Here is a 25,421-nt window from a genome sequence, read left to right on the forward strand (position 1 = left end):
TAATAAAATTGACAAATTAACAGTATGTCCCCTGTTTATATATTGGCTATAAAAATCTATTATTTTGCTTCATGCAATTTGAGAACCATTTGAACATAACCTAATGGAATTATTATGTTTTTGTTTGAATTTTGTCTTGTGACTTGGAGGAAGTAGAAAAGTCATTAGTTGTGAAACTAACTTTCATTTAAAAGCTTTCTAAATTGTAATAACTAGCCAGATATTTTTGAAAAGCAGTTGATTATTATTATGATTTACATAAATATCAAGTGCAAAACATGATATTATTACACCAGTATCAAAATACTAATAACCCTCCTTGCAATTTGGATCAAACAAGTTTGGGGATTTGCCATTTTGAAGTTTCAGATTTAAGAATATTCAGAGTACATTTTATAAGGATTATCTTAATCTTCATTACAACAATGTACACTGGGAGTGAAACTCAATATCATTGTGTCTAACGCTTTGCAATTAACTTATCAATAATTTGTGACAGGTATTTAATATCCAGGAAACTCTTCATGTTTTGTGAAATTTAGAAGTAATTTTTCTTACAAACTGGGTATAATCTTTTGCCTTGAGTGACTGAATCAAATATCTAGGTTTTCACGGTTTTGTAGAAATTCAGAAATAATGAAGTTCAAACATAATCCATATTAGGTAAAATTACTATCCCTATTGAAAACAAAATTTCAATGACACAGGTTACCACATTAAGTTTTGGAAATGTAGCAGAAAAAAGAGAGATACATATTCATTGTATAGCATAAAATGGTTCCAACACAATCTTCATAAGAAATTTTCTCATTTGTGTCATTAGCACATAATGAGGTAAGTAGTTGACCCTTTATTCCATCACATTGATAAGGTTTAGGAACACCTGTTTCTTTACCATTTGTCCTCTTAAGGTACCCATACAAGTCCAGCTGTCTTAGGAAATTCCAGGGTCCACATGTTGAGAGATACACACATGGTCCATTATTCCTTTCCCAGAGTTTAAGTACTGGCTTTATTTTATGATTTTCCTTCGAGACAATGGTAATTCTTAAAAATCATCTGCTTTCACAAAACTTAAACCTTAATAAGTAAAACAGGGGATTTGAAAGTTTTAGTTAAGAACACAAGTCATCCAGGTCACTTTAATGCATAGAAGTGCCTGGATACCAGTCTTCTTTCAGGTTGCACTTATAACACAGTGGTATTTGTTTTATAAACCATTATCTCTTTGAGTGAGATGACACTGGTGAGGTTCAGCATTGACACTCAGCCTCTTCTTTCAGACCTCCAACCAGGTTGACAGTAGTGACGAAGATGGTCCCTGTTGTAGATACCTGTGCAGTAAGAGACTTTATTTCACATGGGCTAATAAATTGATGCCAAATGGTATCATTTATAGCAGTGGTTCTCAAATCTTAAGGTGCTTGAAAGTCACCTGTCGGTCTTGTTAACACACAGATTCCTGGGTACCACCCCCAAGGTTTCTGGTTCAGTAATTTTGGGTTTTGCACGTTTAGTAAGTTCTTAGGAGGTGCTGATGCTGATGGCTCAGGAACCACACTTTTGAGAATGACTGATTTAGAGCAAAGAAATTCTGATTTCCGATCAGTCATACAAATGCCACCTCTCAAAATTTGTGTCTGTCTCTCTGTCTGACTATCCATCTTCCTTCCTCTCTCATTTTTTTAAAAATCTCCTTTAAATGGTAAGAACTAGGTAATAGAGTTTAAAATATTCATTCTTATTCTGAGCTTTACTTTGCTATTAAGGCATATTACCAAAGTTATTTGAGATTATTCTCAAACTAAAGTGCTAACTTTTATCACAATCTGAAAATTGCAACTCTCCTTTCATGCAGCAAACGTAAGATAAAAAATTCTCACACGTACAAAATACCTGCTTTCACTGTTAATGGGGGGAGGGGTATTTAGCAATGTAACTTCTGTAAATCTGTATAAAAGGGTAGTTTTTGCTTTGAGTAGGAAAAGGCACAAGGTAACAGAATTCTAAATTCAAAAGATTATAAAACACATCTGGATGCACTGCTTTTCTTTGAAAATGATGAGTAGGGCAAAAAAAAAAAAAAAGAGAGAGAGAGAAGATAATAAAATACCAATTATCTTCTAAGAAAATATTCTGTCCAAATCTTTCTCAAATATCTTGTTTTAATACAATCAGAAGATCTGCTATATTATGAGATGAAGAACATCATTTCATGAACCCTTCTTCCACTTTTAATGTAATTTCAAGATGAATATTTGAATCAGAAGATTTTTGAAAAAGAACAAATTTAAAATGAGTATTGCAGGTCTATTATCTATGCTCTACACATGCTCTACTCCTTTAGTTTGTGTGTGAATTAACAGGAAGGCTCTCTGTTCTCCTAACTACCAGGCTCAGTGGTAAGCACTGACATAGTGTAATTAAATGTACGGCCCATTTTCTGATGAGGACCTCCTCCTTGGTTGTGCCAAACATTGGATAGCATCCCCTTGAGTGATATGTCCTTTGTACTCTTCGGCATGTCTCCTGCCTAGACTACAGCTCTGTTGAAGGCACCCACCTCTTCCACATTCCCTGTCACTAGATTTTAGCTTATGGTGAATGTTAAGTTTTACCTAAGAGATGGAAATTATTACGTATTAGGAGTTACTACAATTTTAAAATATTAATCTATGGTTTTATTGTCCATATGTTGGGGAAGAAATATTTTCAATGGTAAGGTTATAAACCTGAGGAAATTGTATAAATGCGTGGTAAACTAGTAGAAAATAAAATTTAATAGTATTTATTTTATGTGGTTTTGAAAGATATTTTAAAAATTTTAATGTAATACTCTATATATTCTTTTAGATGTCACATTGAAGTATTTTGTTTTTTTAAATGAGTTTAACATTATTTTATGTGATTTTGATAGTTTTAAAATTTTCTAATGTAATATTCTAGTTTATATATATTCTTTCAGATGACACGTTGTATTGATAGTATTTTGTGAGTTTTTAAAAAAATACTTAAAAATATGAAGTCAATTAACATATGTCAGTTGTTAGTTGAGAGTTAATAATTGCTACTTCTTTAAGTAACTAAAAGAAAATTACTGGATAATATTTGGTGATTTTTAACAGTCAATCTGAATGTGTGAGATTAAAATAACAAGGGATTATAAAAAAGAATTAGAAATGTTCAAACATTTAATTGACACAAGTGCTAATACATGAAGCTAAAAGTCAAATAACCTGAAATACGTTCAGCAACATTAAACTGCTAACACGTTCAAGTCAAAAGTTGAGAAATTATTTTAAACTCACTTTTTTTTATTTCCAAAGAGCAATAAGTTGTTTTTTAAAAAAATGAATCAATGAATAATTTTAGCTTTAGATCATTATGGTAATAAAATTTCTGTTTACAGATATTTTAAAAAAGAATAGTTTGACTCAGGTATCCTCGTCATATGAATAAATATTCTACCAGTTTTGCAGCGGTCCTGCCCCGTTGGCTGCTGGGAGTGTGCTTATACTGGTGAGCACAACTTGCTCTGAGAGTTTTGAAACATTATCAAAGTTGCTGATCTGGGTGGTCAGGGACTTCCGGCTCTCTGTGCTTGTCCGTCCCCTGGTGAGCCGATCCTCCTGGCGATTGTGAACTCCAAGGCAACAGCAAGAAAATGCAGCTTTAAATTCCTCCCGAAATTTCCCTGAATGAAAGAGAAAGGAATTATGCATAAACGTTTCAACAAATAATTCATAAGGTACAACCAAGTGATTCCCCTGAGCCAAACTACCAAACGACGTGCAAAGTTTTGCAAAGATGGAGAAAATGGGAAAAGGAAATTAATTTAATTGGAAGTTTGGTAGACTCTTGTAACAATGAGACTTTTCAATGTGACGCTCACAATTTGTTTCATTCTTTTTACTCATACCTCATGTATTTGTGAATTTAATTGTATTGAATGATATAATTATAATAAAAACGATCACCTATAGAGGCATAACCAGAGATACCTGATAATTCAAAACTAATAAATGCTATGTAATGCGTTGCCCAAACTATACAGAAATGACCTCTGCAATTATATTCTAAAGAACATACTACTAACACACAAAAATTCAACAAAATATCCAGAAAATTATACTAAAACAATAAGTTTCATAACTTACATTAGACAGAACAAAGTACAAAAGGGGGAAAAATCTTTAGAAGTAGTATCTCCATATCTAAATTACTGATGGGTAAATGGAAAGTTATGAATGAAACAATCCCTTTTATTAGAGTGAATGATAGTGCTGGGAACCATCATTTCTTCTCTCTGAGCCTCAGTTACTCTGCTAGGTTACCAAGTCGTTACATGAGAAGATGAATGCTAAGGTATCAGGACACCCAAAGTTTTCAGCAATTATTGGCTGTCTTCCCTAACTCAATCTTAAACCCATACCAGGACATTGACATGGCAATAAAATGAATTATTATTTTTCCATGTAAAAAATATCCTATATTTAGACAACAGGGTAGAGAAGAAGACAATGTAACCAATGAAAACACAATTCTAAAAGGTAGGTAAAATAGAAAACAATAGTTATTTAAAATAATTTTTATAATTATATTGATTCCATAGACATAGAGTGAATAATTTATAGATGCATGTATGTGTGTATTGTTTACCTTATGAAAAATAGTTTTGTGGTCAGTGAGACCACACATTTCAGCAAAGGAACAATAGGGAAGGTAAAACATACAAAAGTATTTTGTATGATTGTAAATCAGAAGTTTAAAGTATGACACACAAGATTCTGTGTTATTAATTTCATAACAAATTTCACTGCCTTCCCATTTCAACATTTCTTCCAAGTTTTACCAAAAAAAAAAAAAGAAAAAAAGAAAAAATCACTCAGATAATTTTATCTAAAACTCAAGCAAATTAGGTCAGAGAAAAATTTGTCTCAAGTAGCAACAAAACTCTTCATACACTTCAAGATTGTTCCAAACCTTTTGGTTATCAATCCCTCACCCTCTATAAGAATTATGGTTTATAGAAGAAATAGTTGAAAACTCACCACTGAGAAAATTATAAATAATGGGGTTTGCAGCACTATTGGCATATACAAGCCAGTGTGAAAATGTAAACCAAGCATATACAGTCTCTCTGTCTTCAGTGTGGGCAAACATTCCAAATACTCTGTAGGAAAAGAAAAACAGAAAATCCAGAGTGGTTCTGGCAGGCACATTTTAAATAATCAATTCCAAGTTGAACAGGGCTCTTGGTAGAGGCCTAACTCCTAGTCCTCTGAGCAGGTATTGACCACGGATAATTTTATGACAGCAGAATCCCTTTAGGACAGCATCAGTACCTGAACAGAGACACCATGGCACAATCAGTAAATGAAAAACTAAGTAGAATCAGAGAAAGGGGGTCTCTCCTTCCTGCAAACAGCAAATGCAATACATTTTATGGATAAAAATACAGAAGTTAAATATATTTCCCTTTATTTCATTTTGTTTCTAAATACAGTTGAACAATGTTGTGTTGATATTCACTATAGTATGATTTAAAAAGCATTCCTTTTAAGTACTACTTTTTATTTGCATTTGTGCCTTGATCAAAGTATTGTATTTCTTCAACTCTGATAATCCAACCCTTGCTGAAATTTGGCTTCTGGGACCTCCTTTTACTCAGAGCGAAAACTATTTTATGGTAGGCAAGATTCTGATAATTTCTTAAGATTCATGATTTTTTATATTTTTTTATGTATTCTAAAACCCTGAAAAATATTTCATTATCATCTCATAAGGGGCTATTTTAAGATTTGTTCCATTTTTAGAACTATCTCCTCCAACAATTCTATTCACTTGCCTACAACTTTCAGCTACTGTAAATATACAGGTCAAAGATTATGATGTATTTACTGCTGGAGGAGCCATTATTAATTTGTGACTTGTGTCCTATCCATGTTTTCTTTTCCATGAGAAGGTATATGATAGAAATGTGTTTCTAGAACAAAGTGATGCTCTGCATTGTATTGGAGTTTTATAAAAACACAATAAAGGGTAAAATAATATGAACAAAAGGAATTCATAACGTATTACAACCCTCTACCTCAAAATCTTTGCAGGGTTAGACAAATCAAACTGCTTTAAAGAAGTTGGTTTCGACTTATCAGGCAAAAAGTTAAGTTTCAAGGAAAATAAGCTAGGACTTTTTTGTATGTGAGAGAGAAAGAAAAAATCATTTAATATTCAGGGCAAGCCTAGAGCTAAGTATTTTAAGAAAATGTATGTGGTGAAGAGAAGAACGATTTTCAAGATTCTTTTTAAAACATTTTAACTTTGTGGAAAAGAAAACGCTCGAAAACTTGAAAATATTTTAAATTGAACTTGGACTTTTTCCTTAGAAAGCTATTTGTTTTCCTTGGATAGGATGATATTTAACTCAGAAGTATAAGATAAATATTACTGACAAGTAAGTATTTGGAAATAATGAAAGGAAAAGGTACAAGTGCTGAGATATAGGAAATTCAAATGAACAACCAAGAGAGCAGTAAATCCACTTTTTGTTGAATTTTGACTGGGTAATAGAGGAGAGGGAGAGAGAGAGAAGCCCATCCATTATCACAGCACATTTGCTTATAACATTTTTAACAGCAGAACACAACATCGAGCAAAAGTTCAGAATAAATTTGTATGGGATTTCTCTGAGCAAGAAAAATAAGAGGGGGTGGATATGAAAAGATATGGAAGTCAAAACAATTTTCATAAGCTAGCATATGACTCAAGGAAAAGCCACCAAAATCTTATACATTTAAGGTTGTGATGGCTGTAAATAATATTATTGAACAAAAGTTTATTTTCCATTTTTTCTCTATTGAAAAAGCCATTAGGCAATCAAAAACAAGGGCCAAAGAGAATGAGAAATCTTTGCAGCTGGTTCTACCACCTTCAGTCTGGCTCCAGCCAAAGCTGCTGCTCTCCAGAGTCTCCAGCTGTGAGGAATATGATATTGACCCTGAAGCAGGAAAAAGAGCAGCAATTCAAGGTTAAGTTTGAAGTCTATTATAAACAGAATTAGTATAGCCTTGGGACCTGTCTATTTGCAATAGTTTTGCTAATTCCCAATAAAGTTGACTGGTCATGAAGTTCATAGTAGACCACTGCCTCTGCATTCACTTTTCATGTCATTGGTCCATTATTTCAACCTAATAGTTGTGTCTGCAGTATAACAAATTCTATACTTTTCCCCATTGAAAAATATGTGCTAATTTTTTTATTAATATTCAACTTGAGCAATTGATTTAAATGGATTTTCTCTTTGGAGGTTAAACATGCAGCATATAATATCTGCTTTTACTTTTCTCTTGTTGTTTAGTGCCTCAAACAAAAGCTTATCTTTTTATACTTGTGAGAGAATTTAATCATGATCATCTATGTCTTTGAGAATAAGGTTTTGCAAAAAACAGTTGTTCTCTAAGCTGTAAATGAGTTTTTTGGTTTTTTTTGGCATTAGAACTTTTTCTACATCTAAGGTTTAGCAATTAGCTTGAGGAGGTTAGAGGAAGATCTGTTTTATATCTGCCATTCAACTGAGAGTCTGCATGAACAAGAGCACATGTCAAAGAACTCTCAAAGGATATTCGCCTTACCTGCTGGTAACAACAACATAATTAAGTCATCTGGCCTGACAAGGTATCTAGGCAGACAGGTGAGATTTTGTTTTTTGCAAAAAAAAAAAAAAAAAAAATCTTAATTAAAATGTCAAGTCACTTCATTTTCAAATAGTAGATGTCCTTTACCTCTTTAGTACATTAAGGATGCTAATTGGAAGATAGCAAATTGCAAACACCAAAAGCACCACCATCAACATCCTCGCAGTTTTCCTTCTGGCGCGGATCTGCTTGATTTCGGCGGCCACAGCGCTAATCCTGGACTTGGTCTGCTGCCCTGGCCCTCTGGGCTGTGAAACCGGCTGCAGAGGCTTCCATTTTCTCTGAACTACGGATGATGTTCCAGGAATCTGAAAGGAAAGGGAATCCTTTATTGCTACTTGGTTTAGGAAAGTTCCACTTTGGAGAAGTCATTAGAAGACACAGGAAAGTGTCCCAGACGTTGGCTGTCTGGGAAGTTTGAGCGCCTATTTCTCTAGAGAATTTGCTAGGTTGAGTATGTTCTTGGCATTCATTTAATCGAATGCCAAATAGGTGTCTGGGTGGGAAAAAAAATTAAAAATAATTTTGTCGAGGTGTACTAAGAACAGCAAATGGAAAACATATCTTTTTTATAAGAGGAAAAATAAAAACTGGGGGTAAGAATGCTAAGGAAAGGGCAACCATATCATCCCACCAGGATTTCTAGATTCAGATCCCTTGCCTAAATTTAAAGAGGAGAAAAACCTAGCAGGTAAAGGAAAAAGTAACCTGAATGGGTTTTTCATGCATCAATACTGCCATCTGCTGCCAGAAAGAGAGAGAGGACTTAATTACCTACTGGTTTTGTTAGGTTTTTGTGCTTCTCAGGTTTGGACAAAGCAAATCTTTGGGAAAAATGGAAAACAAATTATTCTCTGTTGTTTACTATTTTTAGTTTTGGAATTGTTTGAAACCAATTTTTTGGTTCAGCCTTTTAAAATGCACACAAAAAACACTGAGAATCCTTTGTGGTCTTATATTAACATTTGAAACAGCTAGAATTTGAAACAACAGTTACACAACTTGTACTTTTCCATTTCTTTTCAAAGTTATTTGATAATACCAGGGAGTTCTGCCAAGTACAATATTTTCTTAATTATAAGCTCATGAAGATTGATAGGGTTTAGTGAGCAAAACAATAAAATTCAGCATGCATAATTTTTTTAAAGAGGAAATTGTGCCAACAAGCGCACCATACGGCTGTCTTAGTTCTATTAAGATTATTCAGCTGTTGCTTTTATCTCTGTGCTGCACGCCAGGACAGACCAATGTGTCCCTGTGGTCTCTTAGAATGAATGTTAGATGGATTCTGTTGCTTTTTACACCAGAAGATCAAAGTCTGTTAGATAATCTTTAATTGGAGAACAGAATTTTACTTTGATGTCCACACAGCAGAAATAATATGATGCTCCCTTTGACCATCTTCTCTTGAAGAAGAGGCAAATGATGCTAATGAAAATATGAATTTAAATAGAAAACATCTAATAAATGATTTTCCTCCTAATTCTATATGTTCTGTTCTGTAGACTATTCATTTTGCTTTGTGGTGGGACAGCTCAGTCTTTTCTTCCATTGGTTAAAGGAAGATAGCAGTTGAGAATCATTCCTCTTTTGTGACTCTAAGCATTAACTTTTTAAGCAATTGAAGTGAAGCAGCAATGAAAGTTGGAAAGTTTCAGAACTGTAGCATGAAAGCCCCCAAAATGCCTGCTAAATGGTCTTGAACTATTTTCTAAATGATCTCAGAGAGATCATTTAAACTTCTGTGATTCTATTATTGAGTGTTCCCCTGAAGGAGAGAACCAACAATCTGCATCTGATGATTTTAGCAACTATCAGAAACAGTTCCCATAAAGAGAAACTACCACTGGGAGCACAGTTATGGTCCCAGCAGTCATTAAAAAAAAAGGGTTAGTGATGCCCCTTTCAGATCATAACCTAAATAAAGGACAGAAAAAAATGTTCAATCCTGCAACTCATTTTGAGGACACATACCTTTCTCCATTGATAAGCTGAACAAAGAAATTGAGTATCTAGAGAAACTTGGCATAAAACTAATTAGGAGTTACTGACATTAACTGAGCTTCAGGAACTATGAATAATTGTGAGTAATTCTTAATGCATCCCTAAACCAGATTTTAGATCTCATTTTATAGGTTTTGATTAAGCAGATACTGAGAAGGATTATATCCAAGTCCCTATCTTGAATGTGTGAAAGGAGAATTTGCAGTCAAGTCTTTCAAACTTCAAAACTCATATTTTTCTATTGTGATGCAAGTTTTCTATCTGTAAACTTGTGCGATGTGATATGGGAATTGGTAAAGTTTTTAATACATGATTAGTTACATGAAAGCAGTAATAATGATACAAAAGTCCTGAACAGTTCCATCCTGAGAGGCTGCCCTTGTGGGAAGGTCTTTCCCTGCCATGGTGGTGAGGACTTCACAGTCTTTGGCTGTGGGTAGCACATGGACAAACACAACACTTTTGTAGCACTATTATAAACATCACAAACCATCTTTTATGTGAAAATATGTCCTGAAAGAGGAATTCACCATTATGAATTCAAACTATCATGTAAATGATGGACCTTGGATGCTATACCATCATAAGAAGTATTTGTGACCAGAATGAAGTTATAAGAAAAGGGAAAACATGCTACAGATATTAAAAAGGGAATAAGAACTCTTATGAACAACTAGTAAGTTTGCTATGAAATGGGCAGATTCCTTTTTAAAAGACACAGATTACCAAACTGGACATTGTACAGTACTTAACAAACCTTGCTACAAAAAATGTGCAAGTCCAAATAGATTCATTGATGAATTCTTTGCAACAAGAAAAAAAATAGCACATATATTGTTTGATTTTTTACAAAATTCATAGACAGATAACACTTTGCAGTAAATTTTGTGAGACTGCAGTTACCTTGATAGCCAAAGAAATGATAATAGAGGAAAACTACTAATCAAATATCCTTCATGAATAGAGACAAAATTATCCTTAAAAACATTATCAAATCAAAGTCAGCAATGTGTAAATAGGATGATTCCATTTGCTCACCTGGAATGTTTCCATCAGTACAGTTTTGACTTTATATTCAAATATCAGTTGCTTAAATTTGTCATATTAATGGCAGAGAAAAGATAAATTCAATAGATAAAAGCACTTGAAAAATTCAACATGGGAATTTGAAAAATTCTTGTTCATGATTTAAAAAACTCTCAGTAACAAATGAAAGGAAACTTTCTTAATCTTATAAAGGATATATATATGAAAAGCCTTTGGCTATCACCTTACTAAATTGTGAAAGATAAGTATATTTTTATAAAACAGGGACTGGATATGAAGTTTTCTTGTACCATTTCTACTCAACATTGTATAAGAGTTTGGACCAATATAAGAAAACAAGAACAATAAATAAAAGGCAAACACATTGATTCCATTGAGAAGAAATCGTTGCTTTCAAAGAAAATCCTAAGTAATGGCCAAAACCACACCAGAACTAATAAATGAATTTAGCAAGACGCAGGACACAAAATCAATACAAAATCAACTGTTATATATTTATACTAGTAATAAAAAATGGAAAATTTAATTACCAAATACAAGTTTCAATAGCAAAAGAATGTTTTTACATTCATACATAAAATGTAGAAAAAATATGTATACTGAAAATATTAAATTTGGTTAGAAGGCCTAATTAAATGAAGACATTCATGTACTAGAAGATTTAGTATTGTTAATATGGCAATTTTTCAAAATTGATCCATGTACTTAATGCAAAAATCCCTTTCGAAAATCACAACACTCTTTTATGATTTTTTAGCAATTGAAATACAGATTTTAAGTTTTCTTATAAAAATGCAAAGGACCTAATATGCTTATTTGTCTCATATTATAGAATACAAATAGAAAAAACTATTATTATGTACCCACAGTTTAGGTAAAGGTATAGAAAGCTCCAGAGTAATAATCACTTCACAAAATTATGCATGCTGTGTATAATAAATAAAGTTTAATTTTGTGACTGTGCATATAGGTCACTTGACTAGCATGTACAGGGCCCTGGGTTGATCCCTACCACCACCAAAAAATACTGTTAAATAAAGTTTAGTTTTGCATAAATAGTAACATTTATGTAACATTAGCCAAATAGTAATTCCTTTTTAGTTTTTTTTTTTAATTTCAAGTAATATTTTAAATTAAATGTTTAAAAAATTTAAATTTTAATTGTGAAGTATATCAATAAAAGAAATTTTTAGATTAAAAAATGCAGAGGACCTTTAATAGTCAAAACATTTTTCTTAAAAAAGAACAAAATTGGAAAACTGATATCATCTGATTTCAAAGCTTATAATAAATGCATAATGTGTGCTTATGTGTATGTATTAAGTGTGTGTATCCAGAGGAATAGTTTGATCTACACATTTTCAATTACCTCATTAAGAAAGTGCCTGGGAAAGAGACATCTTAAAAAGTGCACAAACGAAATACAGTATCATTCAATGGCCAGAAAAGAGAGGATAACCTCTCAAAGGAAAGAGACACAGAAAGAATATAGGAGGGCAGGGTGGGGACTATATGGACAGTAAAATCATGAACATAATTGCTTAATTTTGTAAAAGGAACCAGCAAGAAAATTTTAGAAAATTATTCTGTAGGAATCATTGGTGACTTTAGTGAAAGCTGTTTCACTACAGTGATAGAACTTCAAACTGGAACAAAGGGCCTGAGAAACCAGTGTTGTTGGGAGTTAGAAAAGGAAGACAAGTGGAAAAAAAGCAAAGAGTTAAAATTGTAGCTGGAAGGGTCTGAGAATTTGGATGATGCTTTCTCTTAGCATGTAACAAATACCTGCCTTAGGAGGCGGTGTCTCAAGCCACATTTGTCCTTACCCTACTCCCTGATTCATTACCCATTTCATCAGCACAGAGTGCAGCAGACACTTGAGAGGTGCTGGCTGTCTTCCATGAAACAGTAACCATGTAGTTCTCTATTTGGCAGGGAAAATGGGACTTTTTCTCCTTCCTCACACTCGACAACATTTGAGAATGATTGTGTTCCAACACCCCAGTGACTTTTTCCCATTAAACTCTATTACTTTTTTGTAACTTTTTTTTTTTAAAACCTTGCCACTATTGCATTAGCATCAAGATCCATGTGCTAAGTTACAAGGATGGTAACCATTTTATTGTCCCTTCTCTGTTAACTTTATTTTTTCAGTAATTACCCACTTTTCAGAGCCTACATCCTTATGGACTACAACTGCTATAACTGATCCTCTCAGCTAACCCCAAACCTATTTCTGGTCCCCTGATCATCTCCAGATCCATTGGTTCTACATGATCCATCATTCAGGGTACTAGCTCTTCCTTGTAAGAAATGCACTTCCTTTCTCCTTTCTGGCAACTGATATTTACTTTCTCTTCTTCTGCACTTCCAGGGATAGTCTTTACTCACAAATGAACCTTGAGTAGTTCTCAATTGGACTCTTTCATTACATCTACATGTAAAATTGTATTTAACCCTTTTACTTTCCTTACATTTTTAGCAGAACTTTCTAAAAGAAATTCTATCTTTTTAATTTTTTATTTAAAATATCATTTCCCCCTTTATTTTCATAAAAAGGTTGATGAGATATAATTAATATACCATAAACTGACCCTTTTAAGGAGTGAAGTAGTTTTGCGTATACTTACAGAGTTGTACAACTACTACATCATCACTACCTAATTCCAGAACATTTTCCTCATCCTGAAACACAGCTCTGAACTCATCAATAATCGTTCCCCATTGTCCCTTCCTGCCAATGCTTGGCAAGCACAAATCATTTTGTCTCTATAAATTTACCAACTCTCAATATTTCATATAAATGGAAAGAACCATATGATAGGTGGCCTTTGCGCCTGGTTTCTTCCATTTAGCATCATGTTTCAATAATCACTTATGCTGTAGTATGCGTCAGAACTTCATTTCTTTTCATAACTTAAATAATACTCCATTGTGAGTATAGATGAAAATTAGTTTATCCACTCGTTCATTGATGGACATTTGGATTTTTCCCACTTTTTTGCTACTATGATTTCACTGCTGTGAAAATTGTTGTCTAAGTATGTATTTTCAGTTCTCTTGGTTGTGTATGTAGGATTGAATTGGTGGGTCATATAGTAGTTCTTTAAAATTTTGAGGAATTATCAAAATGTTTTTCCAAGTAACTACCTATTTTGCATTCCCACAAAGGGTCTAATCTCTCCACATTTTCACAATCAAAATTATCCTTTAAAAATTTTTTTGGCTGTCCCCAATGATTATGACAACATAGCTATTGGGCTTGGCTTGCATTTCTCTAATGACTACTCAAGTTGAACAATTTTTCATTTGTTTATTGTTCATTTGTATATCTTCTATTAAAATCCTTGAGTATATGAAAATTGTATTTAAATTAAAAAAAATTGTAGTTGTAGATGGACATCATGCCTTTATTTTATTTGTTTATTTTTTTAAGCAGTGCTAAGGATTGAACCCATACGTGGTAGGCAAGCACTCTGTCACTGAGCTACAGCCCCAGCCTCGGTATTTAAATTTTCTTATTGTTCATTCATTAGAATTCTATATGTATGCTAGATACCAATCTCTAAACAGATATATAATTTGCAGATATTTTCTGACATTCTATGGATTTACTTTTTGCTTTCTAATGATATACTTTGAAGAACAAAAGTTTTAATTTTGATGTCTAATTTATTTGCCATTTTTTGATTGTGGTTTTGGTGTCATATTTAAGAAATCATCTCCTGAACCACTGTATGATGATTTACTCCTTTGTTTTCTTCTAAAAGTATTTTAGTGTTAGCTCTTATATTTCAGCCTATGATTCTACTTGAGCTAAATTTTGTATATGGTGTGAGGAGGTTCCAATTCCATTCCTTTGTGCATAGTTGTACAGTTGTCCTACCACTTGCTGACAAGACTGATTCCCCTCAGTGAGTTATGCTGTAACCCTTGCTGTCATGGTTTGGATGTGAAGTGTCCCCCAAAAACTCCTGTGTGAGACAGTGCAAGAAAGTTCAAAAGAGAAATGATTGAGTTGTGAGAATCTTAATCCAATCATTGATTTAATCCCCTGATAGGGATTAACTGAGTGGTAACCAAAGTGGTACTGTATGGCTAGAGGAGGTGGGAATTGGAGCATGGCTTGGGGTATATATTTGTATCTGGCAAGTGGATTCTCTCTCTGCTTCTTGATCACCATGATGTAAGCTGCTTTCCTCCACCACCCTCTCCCACCATGATGTCCAACCTCACCTTGAGCCCTGAGGAATGGAGCCTGCCTTCTATGGACTAAGACCTCTGAAACCGTGAGCCCTCAAATAAACTTTTCCTCCTCTGTAATTGTGCTGGTCAGATCATTTAGTCCCTGCAGAAAAAAAGCTGACTAAAACACTTGCCAAAAATAAATTGACCATAAATACTCAGGTTTACTTGTAAATGATGAATTCTGTTCTATTGATCTATATGCCTGTCTATGTGTAAGTACTATACTGTCTTGATTACTATAGTGCTATGTTAGGATTTGACATTGGGAAGTGAATTTTCCAGCTTGTTTTTCTTAGACAGGATCATTTTGGCTATTTTCTGTTTCTTGTATTTACATATTAATTTCAGTATTAGCTTGTCCATTTTGTAAATTAAAAAAAAAAGACATCTAGAAATTTATAGGGATTATATTGACTCCATGGGCCAATTTGGTGATAATTTCTATCTTAACCAATATTCAGTCTTTTTGCTCTTTATCATATCCACAACTTTCTTTTAACCTAGTTGTTTGAGAACTTTGATCATGAAAGTTGTATTTTGTCAAGTGTTTTTACTGCATCTATTGAAATGATCATGTGAGTCTTTCACTTTATTCTATTAATCTAATGCATTATGTTGATTGATTTTTATATATTGGACCCACCTTATATTTTTAAATCACACTTGGTCATCATGTGTAACCCTTTTAATATATTATTGTATTTGGTTTGATAGTATTTTCCTGAGTACTTTCACATCTATGTTAATAATTAATTAATTAGGCTATAGTTTTCTTTGGTGGCAGGGTATGAGTTCCCTCAGCCTTAAGGGATGAGTTTCCTTGCCTTCTACTTTCTGAAAGTCTGTAAAGCATTCATATTAACATTTTAAATGTTTGGCAGAACTCAGTGGAGAAGCCTCCTGGGAATTCCTCTGTAGGAAGTTTCTTGATTAGTAATTTAGTATAAGTCTATTCAGATTTTGTAATTCTCATTGAGTCAGTTTTACATTTGATGCCTTTCTATGAAATTTTCTGTTTCATCTAGGTTTTCTAATTTACTTCATAAAATTGTCTATAATATTCCCTTTTCCTATTTTGATTTCTATAATATCAGTAGAGAGGATCCCTCTTTCACCTTTGATTTTAGGAATTTGAGTTGTCTTTCACTTCTTGACTAATTTAGGTAAAAGGTGGTTATTCTCTCTGTTCTTCTAAAAGTATCAACTTTCAGTTTTATTTTTTTTTCCATTATATTTTTTGCTTCATTTATTTTCATTCTAATTTTTACTGTTTTCTTTAAACTATTTTTTTTCATTTTTTTTTTCTCTTTCTAGTTTCTTAAGGTGAAATGTTAGGTTATTGCTTTGGTGTCTGTCTTCTTTTATAATATAGATGCTTATAGATATACATTTTTCTCTCTACATATTTTATTAAACTCCATATACATATTTGATATATTGTGTTTTAATTTTCATTGATTTCAAAATAACTTCTGGCTTTCCTTGTAATGTCTTAACTAGTGGTTATTTCAAAGTATAACATTTACTGTTCTTATATATGTAAACTTTTCAGATTTTTTTTTTTTTTTTTGGTAGAGCTTGGGATTGAACCCAGGGTCTTTCACATGCTAAGCAAGTGCTCTAACCATTGAGCATTATCTTTAGCTCCCAAATTTCTTTTAATGGTTAATTTATAATATAATTCTATTGTGGTAGGACTTGTACTTTTTATTATTTTAGTCTGTTAACAGTACTGAGGCTTGTTTTATGAAGCCCTATCATATGATTTACTTGAAGCATGTACTATATGCATCTGGGAAAAATGTGTACTCTATTTTATAGATATTTGTTCAGTCTAGCAATTGATAGTCTTGCTCTGATCTTCCAGTTCCATTCTGGTCTTCTGCCTTCTTTTTCTAATCATTAGAGTAAGTGGAATAGTGGAATTTTCAACTATAATTGTTGAATTATCTATTTATTCCACCAAAACTATTAGTTTTTGCTTGGTCTATTTGGGTTTCAGTTGTTTGATTCATTTGTGTGGATAATTTTTATATCTTCTTGATGAACTTGTTCTTTTATTTTCATGAATTATTTCTCTTTATCCATTGTAATATTTTATAACTTATTTTGGTTAATATTAGTATAATCACTTCAGTTCTCTTTTGCATGGTACATGGTTTTTCCACTATTTTACTTTTAACCTACTTTTATTTTGAACATGAGATGTATCTGTTCTTGATGCAGTAAGTTGTTTGTTGGTTGGTTGATTTTATCTACTCTAATATTCTATACCTTTTGATTAGAATATTTTACCCATTTATACTTAATGCAATTATTGAGAAGATGCAATTTATTTTTTTAAACTCTCATTGGCAAACTTATTGGAGTATCTTATGGCTGGCATAATTAGATAATTTTGCTTTCAAAGTAGAGATTAGCAATATGATTAACTTATTTACTTTCTAAAGAAGAATTTTCTTAATTCTTTTTATTTGTTCTAATTAGTTATACATTAGAGTGTATTTTGAAATATACATATAGAGTATAACTTCTCATTCTTCTGATTGTACTTGATGTAGAATTACATTGGTCATGTAATCATATAAGTACATAGGAAAATAAGTCAGATTCATTCTACTATCTTTCCTACTCCCATTCCCCTGCCCCTTCCCTTCTTTTCACTTTGTCTAATGCAAGGTACTTCTACTCTTCCCTACCCTACCCGATTATTGTGAGTTAGCATTGCATATCAGAGACAACATTTGGCCTTTGTTTTTTGGGACTGACTTATTTCACTTAGCATGATATTCCATGGTTCCATCTATTTGCCTGCAAGTGCAATAATTTCATTTTTTTTTTATGGCTGAGTAGTATTCCATTGTGTATATATACCACAACTTCTTTATTCATTCATCTGTTCCATAGTTCAGCTATTGTGAATTGAGCTGCTATAAACATTGATGTGGCTGCATTACTGTAGTATGCTGATTTTAAGTCCTTTGGGTATAAACCTAGGAGTGGGATAACTGGGTCAAATGGTGATTCCATCACAAGTTTTCTAAGGAATTTCCATACTGCTTTCCAGAGTGGTTGCACCAATTTGTAGTCCCACCAGCAATGAGTGTACCTTTTCCCCACATTCTTGCCAACATTTATTGTTACTTCTATTCTTGATAATTGCCAGTATGACTGGAGTGATATAAAATCCTCTGTAGTTTTGGTTTGCATTTCTCTAATTGCTAGAGATGTTGAACATTTTTTCATATATTTGTTGACCAATCGTATTTCTTCTTCTGTGGAATGCCTGTTCAGTCCCTTTGTGCGTTTGTTAATTGGGTTATTTGGGTTTTTTGTGGTGTTGACTTTTTCAAGTTCTTTGTATATCCTGGACATTACTGCTCTGTCTGAGGTGCAGATGACAGATGTTTTCTCCCATCCCATAGGCTCTCTCTTCACATTCTCAACTGTTTCCTTTTCTGTGAAGAAGTTTTTAGTTTGACTCCATCCTGTTGATGGAATCCTGATTCTTGATTTTACTTCTTGTACTTTAGGAGTCTTGTTAAGGAAGTCTGTTCCTAAACAGACATGATGTAGATTTGGGTCTATTTTTTCAAGAAGATGCAATTTGTATTTACCATTTTGCTACTTGTTTTCTTTTTTGAGGGTTTTATTTATTTTATATATTTTTAATTTTTATTTGTTCTTTTTAGTTATTCATGACAGTAGAGTCAGTTTTGACATATTTATACAAACATGGAGTATGTTTTATTCTAATTAGGATCCCAGTGTTGTGGCTGTACATGATGTTGAGATTCACAGTGGTGTACTAATAAATGTACATAGGAAGGTTATATCAGATTAATTCTACTCTCTTTCCTATTTCTATCATTGTTTGCTATATGTATCATATCTGTTGTGCTCCTCTATTCCTCCATTAATGCTTTATTTTTTTGTTAAATACATATTTTCTAGTATGCCACTTTAATTGTCCTATTGTTTATTTCACTAGATTTTTTTCAGTTTGCAATCAACAACTTAATCTAAACAAGCAGTATGAATGAATTCCAATTTAATTTCAATAATATACAAAAATCTTTGCTCCAATATAGCTACATTCCTGCTCTTCCTTCCTTTCAATTACATCTTTATACATCATTAATTGAATCTTTATTATTTTATGCAACTGTCTTTTGATTTAGATATAAGAAATAATTACAAATAAAAGTACAGGTACACAATGTTTTATATTCACCTATGTATTCACCATTACTGGTGCTCTTTATTTCTTTGTGTGGACTTCAATTACTGCCTTCATGATTCTGCCCTGCAATTGTGATTTATGATTTTCTCACCACTAGACTTATTTGATATCACTTAGCATTATTGTGTTAATTTTAAATTGTCCAAGAAGAATATTAAAAAATAAGAAGAAACAGAAGAGGTTAAGACAGAACTGGGAACTAGATGTTCTTTCAAAGTCTTTTGAAAGTTGAAATATAGTCTCAGAACCAAATATACATTATAGTTTATCCCCGATGCCTCTTGCAGTACCAGAAACAGTGCATGCTTAATAAATATTTATGAGATGATTTAACAGAAGTTCACGCAATCATTAAGATTTAAGTGTTGTTGAACTCTCTGAAGAATCAGAACTGGAAAGAATGCTGACACAATGCACACAGGGCCAAGCAAGCCAAGGTTAAGAAGTTCTTAAAAAGAAGATTTCTAGAGAACAGTCTGTTTAGTTGTCTAAGTCATATTGTGGGGAAAAAATGTAAGTAATTGATTTCAACAAAACAATAGCTAATTCTTTTAATGAAACTTAAAGTTCTTGAGAAAGTTGAACAAGGGCATACAGTTCACTTACTAATAATCTTATGCTTACTAATTCAAAAGTATATAACAGATTCCCTGCATCTCCGTAATTTAAAACAAATAGGACAAGCCTTCATTTGATGGCTCACTTGATATAGCCTATGGCACACATAATGCCTTACAACTCTGTTTATAGACACTAGCAGTTGGAAATTGAGAGTTGCTCAAGCAGAATTCTACGTAATTACCCATTTGGGGTTAATTTACTTTATTGTGGCTGCTAAAGTGAGCTCAGCTGAATTTGCCATTTTCCATTCCAATCTGTTTTGTAAATGTTTTTACTTTCACAGCCCAGGCATTTTACTGCAATCTTCTGAATCATGTGGTTCACACTAACCAGGACAATTCATCAACACGAATGTGGATTATTTCTAAACCTATAATACAATCTTGAACTTATTTTAGAGTTTGGGCAATTGAGAACTACAAACTTAATTAAGTTATGAAGACATAAATTGGGATTTGGTAGTCTATTTAAAAATGGTGTTTGAATACTTTCTATGTGAGGGTAACACATAAGGGATGGGTATACAATGCTAGCGAGGCAGAGCCATGTACCATCCTTAAGGTATTTTAAAGGAATGTTAATTTACAAATAAATAAACAAATATGAGTTTCTATTATGCATTATGCACACTGATCAGCAAAAATGTGTCATGGTATGTTCTTAACACTGAACATTTTCAGAATCTTAATCTAAATAAAAATGTCTTCATCCCTCTGTGCTCACTGAATATTATTTTCTTCCTCAGTGATTTTTTTCAAATTATAGGTTTTCTTAAAACTTCTCTCTGAGTAACTGGGCAATGAATTCTTCTACTTCCTCCTTCATGTAAACTCTCAGTGTTTTCTCATATTCTTTTTCTCTTTTTTTAACTAAAGCATTTACTGAACAAGGATTATGTGTTGAGCATGTGTTAATTGTAGTGATACGAACATAAAGGCTAGAGTGTATTATCTTAATTTAATACAGTAGAGGAGATAGATAATAAAAGAGTCATTAAAAAACAATTTACAAGTGCTATGAAAGAGGTCCTTTAAAAAAAGCAGTCATATTCAACAATTCAACACATACTTGTTATTTTGGAAATAGAAGAATTTCTGAAAAGCCAAATAACAGCATATACTATTAATGTATTTTATTTAATGAGCAGTCTCTATGCTTTAGGTCCTTAATTAGTCTAATGCATGTAACCAATATGTGAGGTGGATACTATACAAACCCACTTAGAAGATGAAAGTGAGGCACAAAAATTTAAGTCATTGACAAAATCATGTAACTACTAAGTGACATTGTGAGAGTTTAAGTTCATACTGTCTGATCCTTGGGTCTGTAATTTTTACTTTTCTATATTGTATTATTCCAGATTATCCATCCCCAGCTTGCAAGAAGATCCCCATAGCACTGTGATCTACTGTATCTTTTTGTCAGGAATGCTTCCATTCATGATCAAGCTTAAACAGACAACATGTTTAGCTATTAAAAAGTAAGGAGGCATAACATATGCCAGCTCACAGCAGAAATTTCAAGCGACATTCCACATCTTCCAGCTTTCTGCTGAAAGCCACAGCTGATCCCCAGTACTGACATGTAACATGAGTGATACAGAATTGTTGTTGCAAACCACATAGACCTTTTTTTATAGCACAATAACTGGTGAAAACTGGCCAACACAATTATAGGCACCAGGAAGTGGGATGCTACAGTCACAAAACACCATGAAATATGTGACCTTCACTTCATGGGCCAGGGGAAAATGCTGAGGAAACTCACTGGGATCAAGAAAATTACCACTCATGTTTTATAATGGTTCACATTTGGTTCTTTTAGTTAAAAAGGCTGGGGAATAGAATGCTAATAAACTTTGCTACTGGTTGCACTTGCAGGTCATTAAAAAAAAGGTTTCTTTACAAAAAAAAATTGAGAAAAAGAAAACTCTTTGAAATTATACAACATATTTGTAAAATGCAAGTATTGCTCATATCCAATTAGTAAAAAGATGATCTCGAAAAAAATACTTTGAATAACAAGTGTTGAATTAGACACAAATGAAGACCCAATCCCAATGACCAAATAATAGGTTTGTGAAATCCACTTAACAAATTAAGATGGTCCTGTTAAGTTCTTTCTGTTCAATAAAATATGTCAAATAAAACAGAATAACAGCATGGCTTTCCACTAACCTGATAAACTCCTGATAACCTGATGAAACCTGATTGCAATGACAATCATTTTAGAGAAGGAAAAAATACATTTTTAAGAACTGTGGCATTTTAAGATAAAACTTACAAAATATAAGAGGCTGAGCCATATCCTTTTCCTGTGCCTTTATAAGTCATTACAGGTATATGTTAGTGATTTCATTCAAATCATAAACTTAATACTTCAATACTTATATGTTGCAGGACTTGGATTCCACACCCCTCCACTATGCCTTGCTCTGGTTCTCTATACTTACATAATTAAGGTGATTTTCATCCTGCATCTGACTGTGCCCCTTCTTATGTGTTCCTCAGTGACATAGAATGGAGCTTTCTGCTTTTTTGCAAGACAAATGTGGGAAAGATCCATATGAATGTTTGGTGAGTGAATAAGTCAGTGAATGAATACAAGCCTTCATTGATACAGCAGAATTATCTTACAGATTGCAATAACTCAACTGGGAATTATAAAAGTTTTTAAAATTCTAAATTCAACCTGATTCTTCTACCCTTTTAAAAATTAGATCTTTGATGTTGGAAATTTAACCCATATGTTAAAATGTAAATCTTATTTTAAAATTTTACCTTCTAGACTTACAGTCTCAGGAAAATTTAAAGGAATTTTATTTGCTTCTTCTCATAAAGAACAAAATTAATAATGCTATTCCTAGACAAAAATCAACTCAATCACTGAGGTTAAATTTTGGTCATAAATTTAAATTCCTTAAGGCAAGACTTAAGATATTCTCTAAATATCACTCTAAAATTTGTCAAGACATAGTTTCACAACTAAAACCCCATTATTTTTGAACAAACGATCCTTCGCCCAGCATGTTATACTGACTGTATGCATTCTTAAGTTTTAAGCACATCCTAAAGAAAACTCAAGCAAATTATTTGACATTACATACCTGTCGGCACCAGAGTTTACGGAATATTTGCAGATAAGCCAACACCATAAGACACAGCGGTGCCATGTATGTCACCAGAAAGAAACAGATGTGATACATCTTGGGGTAAATTTCACCTGGGATGAAAGTTAAAATAATAAAATCTTATGTTAAAACTGATAAATTTTTAAAAATATAGTTCTGTCAACATTTTTCCTTTAAAGTATACATTTATTCTCCTTATGGTTTCATTAGCACATGGCATACAGATATAGAAAAATAATCGACAATATTTAACTACTTAAATTTACATGCACCAAATGTGAAGTTTTAATTTCATTTTATGTAGTCATAGAAAAATAGCAGTTAGCCATTCTTAATTTGTGCTACCATAATCTATCCAAAATCAAGTGTTCCTTTATCAAAAGGCCTGTATTTGGCTGACTAATTACTAAAGCATTAATTAGAATTATTATGTTTGCATTTACAAAAATGGACTTGACTCGATCAAAGACTAATAAGGAAATCTTTGGTTAAAGTGGGAAGAGAATAAAAGCTCAATTGATTCCTTCTCATTAGAATATAAATTCGCTGAAAAATTGGGAGGTTGTTTCCCATTTTCCTTTTGAATACAAACATCAAAAATTTTTGGAAAAACAAATACAATACACATTTGATGATTCTGTTTGTTTACTTACTGCGACATATTCAAAACATCTCTTTAAACATAGAACATCTGTCTCTGTGTGTAGAAGGGTACATGCATGGACATTGAATGAAAATGAGAATTTTAGGGCTTTTTAAAGTTAATTTTTAATCCAACATGGGATTTTTCTTTATTATATCCATCTCACTTTATCCTTAATCTAAATACACCAATGATGCCTATTACTGAGTAGGCACTTCATTGAAGAATTGATTAATTAATTATCTCATGGCATTGTGGTTTACTGTTAATGTTATAGCGTTTCTAAAATATATCTATCACTGACATTTTATTTTATTTTATTGTTATTTTGCAGCACTGGGGATCAAACCCAGGGCCTTGCACATGCTGCACAAGCACTTTGCCTTATCACTGATTTTTAAAATGCTGTAGATGATATTTTCCCTACACTAGTATTTGGGCATATCACAGAAGTCCATCTACTTTAACTGTAATGTAAAATGAAATAGCATATTCTATACCAAAAAGATTGATATTAAATGTAAAACCTCAATAAAATTGTAACTGGATGCTAACAAAACAAAGTTATTGTTTCCTTCTAAAACCACATGCCTAATTTTGTCCTTGGTATTGGCAAAGAAGTTAGTTCCATACTATTACAGAGAGGTAATGCTATCACCTCCATGCAATATTTTCTTTATTATTTCAGAAAGGGTATGAATGATGGAAGATTAATTACGGGATGAAAATTCTGATAAGGGAAATTTATAGTCAGGATTTGCCAATAATAATTCTGATAATGACCATAATAATGAATAACATTTACTTGGGAATCATTTTATTCTTACTGAACATATTTTAAACAGTTCTATGAGTTTAATATTCTCCATAGTCTCAGTTCCATAGTTTGTTGTCTCAAGTTGGTTGAATTTGAGTCAAATATTCTCTGTGTTCTTTCTTCTAAAATTGTCTTATTTCTCAATTTTTTTCTTCACTGTAATCATCTGAAGGGACAGCAGGGTGCATGTGCTGCTAGGAGGTCTAAGAGACCAATTTGAGGTGTCATTTGTAGCTTCTGTCTGGCCCAGAAGGCACCCACCTACCTCATCAATTTCTAACTTCCTTTCAAGTTTATCCTGTAAAACAGGCCAGTGACATAAAAAGTGATAGGATTCAAGCAGCCTGACTGGAGGAATAACAAATAGCATTTTCCTTTGAAGTGCTACAGCCTGAGATGCGTTTGGTGGGCCAATTTCAAAGGAACTGGAAGGTGACCTCAGTACTTGCCAGGCACCTGAGCGGCTTTGAACTTTTATTTGTTTGGAAGAAAGTGTCACATGAGCTTTCTACATTAAAAAAAAAAAAAAAAATTACCTTTGAAGCTTATATACCTGTGAAGCCCTGATGTCTGTATCAGACTAAATTGAGTGAGCGAAGGAAAATAGATTTGATAGGTAACTTTTTTTAATACCATCACTGTGATAACAGTTGTGGGTTTTGAACAGATGGGTGCAAAAGCTTATTCTGCAGTTAGTGTATTTATAAATAGTTGGAAAAATATGTAATTGGCTAGTAAATGCATATTATGATAATGAGCACTCATTCAGAGAGCAGTTGATCAAGCAAAATTATATTTCCAGGCAAGGATAGATTGTTTTAATAAGGAGATTATAATAGATAATGGAGGAAACATGATAGTTTTAAATTCCTCATTTCATGCTTTGAGTACAGGCTAATCGAAAACCCAGATAAGCCACTGAAAATTTAAAATGTATGCTGAAAGTATCTCTGAAACCTTTCTGCAGTTGATAC

At 32.7% G+C, this 25,421-nt stretch overlaps 1 protein-coding gene across 1 annotated transcript in view; it reads right to left on the reverse strand.

The window, feature by feature from the left end:
• Positions 1-1,279: 1,279 nt before the first annotated feature.
• Hcrtr2 (hypocretin receptor 2) overlaps positions 1,280-25,421 on the reverse strand; it is a 106,552-nt gene continuing 82,410 nt past the window's right edge. Inside the window, exons 4-8 of the mRNA XM_047559034.1 lie at positions 22,964-23,079; positions 7,782-8,002; positions 5,052-5,173; positions 3,469-3,694; positions 1,280-1,334 (exon numbers count right to left, since the gene is read on the reverse strand). Of these exons, the coding sequence (XP_047414990.1) occupies positions 1,280-1,334; positions 3,469-3,694; positions 5,052-5,173; positions 7,782-8,002; positions 22,964-23,079 (740 nt within the window). The remainder of the gene's footprint in view (positions 1,335-3,468; positions 3,695-5,051; positions 5,174-7,781; positions 8,003-22,963; positions 23,080-25,421) is intronic.

The sequence above is a fragment of the Sciurus carolinensis genome, chromosome 7, assembly GCF_902686445.1.
Source record: "Sciurus carolinensis chromosome 7, mSciCar1.2, whole genome shotgun sequence".
NCBI classification, from domain to species: domain Eukaryota; kingdom Metazoa; phylum Chordata; class Mammalia; order Rodentia; family Sciuridae; genus Sciurus; species Sciurus carolinensis.